The sequence below is a fragment of the Amblyomma maculatum genome, chromosome 10 (assembly GCF_055883805.1).
Source record: "Amblyomma maculatum isolate TAMU_Amacu chromosome 10, ASM5588380v1, whole genome shotgun sequence".
In the NCBI taxonomy this organism is placed as follows: domain Eukaryota; kingdom Metazoa; phylum Arthropoda; class Arachnida; order Ixodida; family Ixodidae; genus Amblyomma; species Amblyomma maculatum.
In genome coordinates, this window is record NC_139353.1 from 56,380,939 (window position 1) to 56,391,736 (window position 10,798).

General features: G+C 42.1%; 1 protein-coding gene across 1 annotated transcript in view; it reads left to right on the forward strand.

Moving 5' to 3' along the window:
• Positions 1–8,133, forward strand: part of LOC146176546 (uncharacterized) — a 64,332-nt gene extending 56,199 nt beyond the window's left edge. The window contains exon 5 of the mRNA XM_084581315.1: positions 7,951–8,133. Within this exon, the coding sequence (XP_084437441.1) occupies positions 7,951–8,133 (183 nt within the window). The remainder of the gene's footprint in view (positions 1–7,950) is intronic.
• Positions 8,134–10,798: the final 2,665 nt, after the last annotated feature.

The window sequence follows — 10,798 nt, forward strand, 5'->3', positions numbered from 1 at the left end:
AGGAATGGCTTTACTTTCAGTTCAGTTCAGTCGCTCAGTCGTGTCCGACTCTTCGTGACCCTATACACCATATCACGCCACACTTTTTGGTCTCTCACTATCTTCCTAACATCACATAACTTCATCTGCAGCTTCTCGAGGATGCCATCTAACCATCGCGTTCGCTGCCTACCCCTTCTCCGGTGACCTTCAACCTTTCCCAACATCAAATCTTTCTCCAGCGACTCCTCTCTTCTGATCAGACGACCAAAGTATCTGAGCTTTAACTTTAGAATTTGACCCTCCAATGAGCAGTCAGGGTTTATGGTCGACAATATCGACTGATTTGATCTTCCAGCAGTCCAAGGAACTCTCAAGAGTCTCCGCCAGCACCACAATTCAAACGCGTCAAATCTTAGGCGGTCAGCCTTCTTCACAGTCCAACTCTCGCATAGATACATCACAATTGGAAAGACCATAGCACGAGTTATACGGATCTTGGCTGGCGGACTAATGTATCTGCTCTTTACTAGGCGGTCAAGGCTAACCATGGCTCTCTTTCCCAGAAGAAGGCGTCTCCTAATTTCATGGCTGCAGTCTTCTTCCGGGGTAATCTTGGAGCCCAAGAAGAGAAAATCTGTCACAGCTTCCATTTCTTGCCCATTGATGCTCCAGGACTTGATAGAGCAAGACGCTTTACTTACGCGGATATAAATGAGTAATTGCTTCCTCATTATAGTTGCGATAGAGTGGGAATCCAACCAGGAATATGAATTGTAAAACCAGCACGTTACAGACAGGCTCAAAGTTCTAAGCTGAGCGATGGGGGAGCTGGTGAATGCATGATGCAGTCAGTTTTAGTGATACTAGTAGATAAGGAAAGGGAATAAGTAATAAGAAACAAAAACAAAGCAGACTCGCGATGAGACATTCATGCTTTCGCCTCCACAGCTCACAATCAATCTTAGTTTATTCTCTAACGTTATGTATGAAAAGCAGAGTTGCCATTTTGTCTCCTACACGACATTTGCACGCGCTTTGAGCTCGTGAGTTTCCCTAATCTCTCGTTTTTTCCCTCGTGCCAGCCATCGCAGATATGGCATACTAGTTTATGCAACATCCGCAAATAGCTTCTGACATAATGTGCCAGCAGCGTCACGGGAAAAAAACATATACTCCAGCTGAAATGTATTCTTAGAAAAGCCATTCTCGTGCCTCAAATATGTAAGCTTCGCTCATGATGGGTTGAACTCTTCAAGAACTGCGCAGAGGCCTGGAGGCATGCTTGATAAATATATTCATACGTATTTTGCCACCGGCCTAGCTTACCTCTGAGAACGAATTTCCAAAGTTCTTTTGAGATACGTGCGAGCCATTTCTCTTTATCTTCTGAAGCATATGAATATAACGACCGTATTCTTCGAGGCTACTTTTTCAACCATAGAACGGGAAGCCGGTCTGAGCTGCTGCCAGGGTCCTTAAGGCAAAATAAGAAGGGGGCAGCATATGCGTTGAGTGCAGCCGTACTCTTATAAAGTTTGGTTCAAATCAAATTCACGAAATACGCCTTTATTCCTTACACAGCGAGGGTTGAAACCCCGTGTTCTGTACAATACGCTACTGAGACTTCCCTCGGGGCCTCGAAGAAGACCAGGTCGTCGTGGTGGCTCCTTTTGTGTTTCTAAATTTCTTCCCTGAGGAACGGCATTACGGAAGTCTTTCTGTCCTTAGCTTATGACTTTCAGTCGCTCGGCGTTTTGGGGCTTAGTTGTCTTCCCCACTTCAACAGTTCATATTTGCCTTGCTCAAAAGATACGAGACAATCATCTGAAGCGCAAAAAAAAGAAAAAAAAACACAATTCAGCCATGGTTTGGATCTGCCTTCCAACCCAATATCATGAAAAACCACAATCAAGAGCCACGTTAACAGCCGAATAAAAGAACCGTTTTTACGGTTCCAGGCGGCACTTAAGGGCACTGTGTTCTGTATCTATCGCTAAGGACAAGCAGACGGTGAAGACAGCAACATACATTACACATCGCGACAAAGAGGCTGTTAAGTATGCTCTACGACCAGCTACCGCAACACAGCAGTGCTGTTATGCACTGATTGCCGAAACTGATCTGTTCACAACGTTGACGAATTGACCCCCCCCCCCCCCCGTCGCAGCCATATTTCTTTTCTTCATTTCAAGGTTAAGTTTTTCAGGTTCGGCTAGGTAAGTAGCGCTTGAGCAATGAAAACCTAGCTCTGCAGTTTTCATGGGTAGCTGCATGTGAGAATTACAGTTCTGCGCTGCAGTGCAACCGAAGACACCTTTAATTCATAATTACTGCGCGGTAAGCGTGTTTTATGGACACTAAAACGCTGCTTGAGTTTTCATTCTCCTGTGCCCATATGTGAAAATGTGTCTCCCTCTAAGACGGCAGTTGTTGACTATACCTGATGGGAAATATCTCATGCTGGCCCGTGCTGAAATCCGTTTTGAAATACCAAGCCCCAATGAATGCGGGCTTCTCCCTGTCAGCGTTCCCAGATTCACTTCAAGTAAAATTCGAACGCCACCACGAGTTTCTTGAAAGTGTAGCGTTCCCGAACCAAAATATTTAAAAATGCGCTTCAGCTTTTTTCATAAGTACACATTTCTGTTTCCCTTTTGCGACCGACTTTCCTTCTCTTGCTGCATTACGTTCGCCGCTTCAGTCTAATCTCTGGAGACATATTTCAGGCGCAAAATGCTCTCCAGATATCACCTCACGGAAAAACGATTTTCTGGAAATACTTAGTTTGCATTTCTCATTCCGGAAAGAACACCTGTTACGAAAGGAGGAAACATTTTTGAGGTCACTGCTGAATCTGTACTAGAGAAATCCGTAAGCCTGAGCGTTGCTTTGTTGTCCGTGAGATATGTCAGCGAGATTCCGCGTGTGATAGATACGGGGCCTTTCCTTTCCTGGAAACCACCTAATTGGCTATAATATAACTACCTGATAAACTCACATCAACCAAATATTTTCTCACTTTCAGACTATTAATTTACGCTGAATCAGATATATTTTTTCCGATAAAGCAACTGGACCTTTCTCTTCCTGTAAAACACTGAATTGGCTATAGTTAATGACCTAATTAACCCAAGTCAAACGTTTTGTCACTTGCACATCTTTCCCGGGCGCTCTATACGATGGTTGCACTCTTTTTTGATTAAACAACCAGTTCCTCTTTTACAGCTCCGAGAATGTCACTTTCACGAGAAACTGGCCTACATAAACCATACAATGCTTACGCATTAAAAATTACCTGAGCACAATATGCGCAGCATCTTATTGGCAAGTTGCACATAGCCAGCAGCATGGGAGAGATCCCGTAGAATGTAAAAGACCGGAAAAGCAAAGCATCTGCTATCTGTGTGTCATCTAACAATCAGGATTGATAAGAGAAGGCAGTAGAACGCAGCGAAATGAATGTAGCGCACAAGTGGGCGGTATATTTTCGCGAACGCCTGCTGCTCTTTTTTAGCGCTTAAGCCACCTTCTAATTTAAAAAGATCAGAGGATTTTATATATTGTCCTATAGATGCCAGAGCATGTCTCCAATTACGCAATTTGATAGGCGATCTTTATTATTTGGTATGGCAATGGAAGAAAGCAACTGAATATGGCTGCCGAAGGGGTATTGTGCTTTATGATGCCGCGCGCGTCATGACGGGCATATACAGCAGCATAAGTTGGAAGTGTGCCTAGGTGCCCTTTATATTCGGTGCAGTAAACGTCCTCTCCTCCCCCCCCCCCCCCCCCCCACCTGTGAATAACGCCAAGTTAGTGTAGATGCGCACTACACCACGGCACGGGAATGTAACGCATCACTCGCTTAAAACCGCCTACGGCAACCAGGGTGCCTTGCCCACGGACTTAACCCAAGCAGCAGTGACGTCATGCAAGAAAACATACGTCATCTAAACTAACGCAAACCATTTTTCTTAGGGGCGCCCTGGAGACGGAGCTCTCTACAGCCTTAAGGGTAGATTCACTTCACTTGCAAGACAGCTTATGGTGTATGTAGCCTATGGGCAGATATCCGTCGAGCAAATGGCTAGTGAGGCAAGGTTTGTGTTATAATCCGGCTTGTGGCTAGGTTGACTATGGTTGTCGAAGTCCTATTCTTTGCTTTATTTGTGGGCTACGTTATGAATAAAAATAGCCCAAGCATTCCTAATAAAGAGCAGACTTTTAGCGCAGTAGAGTTTGAGGTCAAGCGAGATAAGTTCCAAAAGAAATTTTATGGAATTTAATGGTTCTTATATTCCACGTAACTTATGGAGAACTCATACATTTAAAAATGTAATCTGCACTTGTATTGAATAGTCTGCGTATCTTTGCACATGTCAGTAATCTACTTATAGTGGACGACTTTTCTGCAAATCAAGTGAACATAGCACTCTACAACGTTCTTTGCATACAAGTACCTGTGCGTACCGGTGCGGACAAAAATAAACGGAGCAGTCTACTTCCTTCTAAAGTTTTTCGCCTGTTGTATAATAGAAACTAGCAGTGATGATAATTAAAGATCAGTAGTAGGTTCCAGTGCGCTTCCACTTGGACAAATAACGTTTCCTTATCTCAACTACACAAAAACGGTATTGCAACTGGAACGAAACAGTGTGCTCCGTTTATTTATGTCCGCACGTCTATATTTACGAGCACAATAGCTTATAAAATATATATTTTTGTTAGTGACCACGCGTACGCTGCTACGCTTCATGGTTGTGGTTGATGGATTCGGATGCAAGGTTGCTCATAAAAAATGTGCTATAATACCTGCCCCTGAGAAGGTAAAAATCAGTGGTCTTTTTTTTTTTAACATTCCTCCAATCTACTTCTGTATTTCCTAAATTAGCGGTTGTATATATAAAGAAAATATTTTTGGCGCCCATGAAGTAGCCTCGGTCACTGTGAACGTTATAATATTTCGACGATCATAACTTGTACCCGTCACTTTGCGTTCGATGAGTGAAAGGCGACAGCTAGAAGACTGATGCAGAAAAAGGCGGCTCATTTCTGGCACTGGCGCGAACAAAAAAGAAAGAAAGGAACGCACCTGTCCTGCAGCCTTTCTTGCACACAATCATTTGCGGAATCACGGAACGGATCTCTAGAAACGTTTTCTTCTCAATTTTCATGAGAACCAACTCTCTAATTGTCTGAAATTTCTAACCTGCACCGATAAAATAAGCATTGGCCTTTGGATTAGCGTTCATGTATTGATGCCTTCCATGATTGTGGATTCCAACTGATGGTCATCATTCTGTTTCAGAAGGCATAAGTGTATTTTTTTCTTGAACTTCTGAGCTGCAAACACTTAAAAGTGTGAATGTACTCGCCCCTTTTTCTCTCTAGCTAATTGACGGAAGTGAAAATAGTAGTAACATTCGACAGCTGTACCGCTACATAAGATCTTATGTAAAATTCTACAAGACATTCCGAAAGAGGCTAAAAATGCAGTACAAGGGATTGGTGAATTTCGCCTTCGTTACCTTTAAATTTATTTTTTTAAATAAACTCCGGCGTGCATGAAAGAAACAGACTGGAGTCGGGGAGAAAAGCAACACATACCTTAGGACGCGGCACGTACCTGGCCACCTTTCGTTGAAACTGTGCCTATCAGTTTTAAGAGCACAAGCAAAATCAAACAGCTGTCATATTACTGGAAGTATTGAAGGTGCCATTCATCACTGTGGTTCTGTGCACTCCAGGAAATTTCACGCATGTTCTTCTGAGAACATAACGAGCTCGCGACCAGAAATAAGTACCCAGTACACGATGAAATATATATGAGTGTATTTTCGAATATTTAAAACTGCTTCACTGTTTCTAACAAAAATTACCGAGTGTTGCGTGATGAGAAAATAAAAAAAATTGCGTCGTGCAACTGAAAGTTCAAAATTTTGAAAGCAAATTACCTCGCCTTCTTACTTAGTCATCAACACTTCTCTAATGCCTTCCTTTTTCGTTCATTCCTCTCAATCTTTGTAGGCCCGATGCCCATCAGCAACTTTCCCTTCCGCCATGGACTACGGCGTCTACATCACCCAAGGCTCGACCAGTCTATTGACGCCATCATCTACGTCACGGTGAGAATACACGATACTTTAGTGTGAGGAAAAAAAATTGCTATGCCACATTAATCATTAGTAATTTATTGCAACGATTGAAGATTACATTCTTCCCGCTTTCTAACTTTCATGGCTGAGTGGAAGACGCATCACCAAAAGTATAAACTAGTGCGACATTAATACCTAGCAATGTAAAGCAAGAAAGTAGGTGTCATTCCTCTTTAGCGGACGGTATGTATGGCGGGCGGTTGAAGAATTATTATCCAGCCGTATTGTCATTCGCATAGCGTGACGTACTAATCAAAGGATTTTTTAACACCAACAATCCTTCGACAAATCAGCGTTCTGCTCAAGTAATAAGTTTCACGCTACCCACAACTACACAGGGCAGTCGTCCAAATTTACTTAAAAAAGAGAGAAATCTCCTCTAACGTTCCCTGCCTCGATATTAATTCGTACCTCGTCTAGTGGGATTCATTAAACATGTCCAATACAAACAGATTGTTTTCATACAGAGCGCTCTTGCACCTGATAAACTTCTGTCGCTTAGCGCTTAATTAGAGTCTTTATTCGTGCTTCCTTTCACGACTGCACTCAAGTGAGATCGACTTATAAGGCAGCTGCCAGATGCCTTTAAGGCACTCCTTAATTCCAATTGTCAATGAAAATCATCTTCGCTCCGTGACAAATGTAACAGGCGCGTATCAAGCGTCATTTTTAACATTCTATATTGACTCTCCCTGCACTTATCATCAGATAATCACTCTCAAGCGTTCACAAATGACGCACTTTCTAGCCTTGCAAATGTTAGCGGAGATATTGTTCTATTGCTGAACCATAGATTTTCTTCCGAAAGGAGCCGATGATCTAGCTAGTTTCTCAGCTTGGAAACAACGTAGGTATACATAGGTAACGTGCTCACTCATGGGTGAACTCTTAAACATATTCTTAATACTTTGTTGCTAGTGTGACGAGGCGAAATTCTCCTACCTGGTTAAGCGACGTATTCTATCATACTAGCTTGTTTAACCATATATAATGCATACAGTGAGTCGGTTCGTTCAACCTACCACCCTCTACGTTTCGCATAGTATGGATCAACAGATCCACTAGTTCCTGGTGCACAACGTAGAAAAAGATAACTGGAAGAGGCAAAAAGAGGAAAAAAAAAACTGTATGATAAGAATTTGGAAGTTACTCATATGAATTTGTAGCTAGCATTGTTCCTTAACATAATCTAGAGAAGGGGGATATATACAACGGTAGGGAAGGAGGCAACCATTTAATAAGATAATGTCTTCCCTCTATGATGAGAGCAGTTACGCCGCAAACTTTTGTATGTTCCTCACAAAAAAGTTCAAACATAGGCCCTTCAGAAGAACTCACGCAACTCTGGAAAAGAATCAGTGAAGCGAATTATCGCTCTCGCTTACCTTGTTGCGTATATGTAGAATAATTCAGCGTGCACGTGATGCCACTGACCACAGGCCAGCCATTGTTATTATCAAAGTTTATGCTCCGTTATTATTACCTCTGTGCCATCGTACATAGTTAATCATAGCCCGCCATATTTCAAGGAGCAACTACAGAGGTCGTTTCTTGCGATATTTTGTTTTGAGACTGGCACAAACCTTTGTCTTGCCATCGTATTACCCGTTGAATAAATGATTGTTGAAGTTGGGTATTCACGATAAAGAATGTAGCTCTGAAAAACACAGCGACATCACGAAATCATCAGATGGAGTATTGGTGTATCGTTCGCGTGTCGAATCACGTTCATGTTGTTCTCATTTTTTTTTTTTAGAGCTACAGTCTTCATAGTAATACCTATCCTGCTCTTTTTCTCTTGCATGTCTCGAAGGTGGTCTTTGTGCTCTTCGCGGCCATCATTTTGCTACTGGTCAGCACAAACTGCCGGCGGCTACATGCGACAGCGGCACCAGACTCTCCTGAGGGTCCTGGCAAGGTACAACAAACGATAGTGCGTTTCAAGCAGAGCAAGGCCCAAGTCTGCACCGAGACGCTGCCGCTGGACATCGTCTGAGAAACAAGCGCCACATGGCTGTAAGAGCGCGAGAACTGTGGTAGGTACTTCATAAAGCAAAACCTAAGAACGTACGCTGCATTAGATCTAACATAACGTTAAAACAAAAGCGAGATAGATTTCTCGTTCTCAGGTGAGTGCCTTACCTGGACGCAAAACTTGGGCATCCCACAAAGCTGAGCACAGGAGATGCACATGGGAGTTGAAAATTAAAGATTCATTACTTATAGGCGCATAGCTGTACTTCTAAATATGTAGCCATCAGATTACACTGTTGTTTGGCTATGTTGCACGTTTTAATGCAATTTATGATTTTTGATGATGTTCAGAGCCGCAATTTCTAATAATTATTGAACCAACAGAGATAAGGACTGCTTTTGGCAATCGTGTACTTGATTTGCGTTTAGCCACGTTGCTAATGTTTTGATTTTTATAAAGAGTAGCTACTATGCAACCTGTACAAAACTTAAGATAACATAGTGTCGGCAGGGAGAAAGAAAAAAAAAAGCATTGCCAGCCCGTACTTCTTAAGGCACCAAGGGGCCTAAACAAATATAATATAGAGGCAAGAAATAAAAACTTTGCATGGCACAATGCGATTAAAAAAGGGAGGAGAAGTGGGGATTCCAACATTGCCCTCAAAGCCAACGTGCAGTACCGGACGCAGGTTTAAGCGACAAATGTGACCGATACTAATCACGCCTTTTTCTGGATTTCTTAGCTAACCATTGTGTATTTGTGTTGAGAGAAATTTAAATTCACTGCGTCGTAGATGTACTAAGTGATATCTTAATTTTCTTGACGTATAATTGTTAATCTTAACATCTCACCTTGCAATGTTCCTGTGGTAGTTCTAGTGATGTATAACGAAATATTGCCTTGTCTTTGTGATTAGCAGTTCTTGTGAAGGCCTGGGCTTTGTAATTGCTCACTTAGCCTAGTATCTGGTCTCAATGTTGTTTGCTTCTATTGCGCATTCTGTTAATGCTAGTAAGAACATTTATAAACCTAATTCAGAAACGGGGTATTAGTCTTTGTTCTCAACGCAAATATATTGTCACTGCTCAGCCTGTTATTGTTCTGTACTATATCTAAAGGAGGGCTACACACTTGCGTTTGGTCATTGCCTGGGATATTGCTACATTTTATTAACTAATCAAGGTTTATGTCATAAAATGCGAACACGCTGAGCTAATTCCCCTTTTTCTTTAGTCCAAAACTCCCCAATGTTTTGTAAATTTTAGGCATTGGGAAAACAATTTTCTTTCTCATTGTTTCATTGTTTCTCGAATAATATGATGCATTTGTCGATTTTTTATTTTGTATATGGTCAGGTTACGTTCTTTACTGTCGATTACTTTTATAACAGAAGTGTAGCATATGCCCTATCCTGTGAAGCTACTAGAAGTGTAGCATATGCCCTATCCTGTGAAGCTACTAGAAGTGTAGCATATGCCCTATCGTGTGAAGCTACTAGAAGTGTAGCATATGCCCTATCCTGTGAATGGTGACTGTACAAGGTTTACATTACGAAAAATGGTATAGCTTCAATTTAGCCTCCTCACGATGTAACATGTCTACTAGAAGTGTAGCATATGCCCTATCCTGTGAAGCTACTAGAAGTGTAGCATATGCCCTATCCTGTGAAGCTACTAGAAGTGTAGCATATGCCCTATCCTGTGAAGCTACTAGAAGTGTAGCATATGCCCTATCCTGTGAAGCTACTAGAAGTGTAGCATATGCCCTATCCTGTGAAGCTACTAGAAGTGTAGCATATGCCCTATCCTGTGAATGGTGACTGTACAAGGTTTACATTACGAAAAATGGTATAGCTTCAATTTAGCCTCCTCACGATGTAACATGTCTACTAGAAGTGTAGCATATGCCCTATCCTGTGAAGCTACTAGAAGTGTAGCATATGCCCTATCCTGTGAAGCTACTAGAAGTGTAGCATATGCCCTATCCTGTGAAGCTACTAGAAGTGTAGCATATGCCCTATCCTGTGAAGCTACTAGAAGTGTAGCATATGCCCTATCCTGTGAAGCTACTAGAAGTGTAGCATATGCCCTATCCTGTGAAGCTACTAGAAGTGTAGCATATGCCCTATCCTGTGAAGCTACTAGAAGTGTAGCATATGCCCTATCCTGTGAAGCTACTAGAAGTGTAGCATATGCCCTATCCTGTGAATGGTGACTGTACAAGGTTTACATTACGAAAAATGGTATAGCTTCAATTTAGCCTCCTCACGATGTAACATGTCTACTAGAAGTGTAGCATATGCCCTATCCTGTGAAGCTACTAGAAGTGTAGCATATGCCCTATCCTGTGAAGCTACTAGAAGTGTAGCATATGCCCTATCCTGTGAAGCTACTAGAAGTGTAGCATATGCCCTATCCTGTGAAGCTACTAGAAGTGTAGCATATGCCCTATCCTGTGAAGCTACTAGAAGTGTAGCATATGCCCTATCCTGTGAATGGTGACTGTACAAGGTTTACATTACGAAAAATGGTATAGCTTCAATTTAGCCTCCTCACGATGTAACATGTCTACTAGAAGTGTAGCATATGCCCTATCCTGTGAAGCTACTAGAAGTGTAGCATATGCCCTATCCTGTGAAGCTACTAGAAGTGTAGCATATGCCCTATCCTGTGAAGCTACTAGAAGT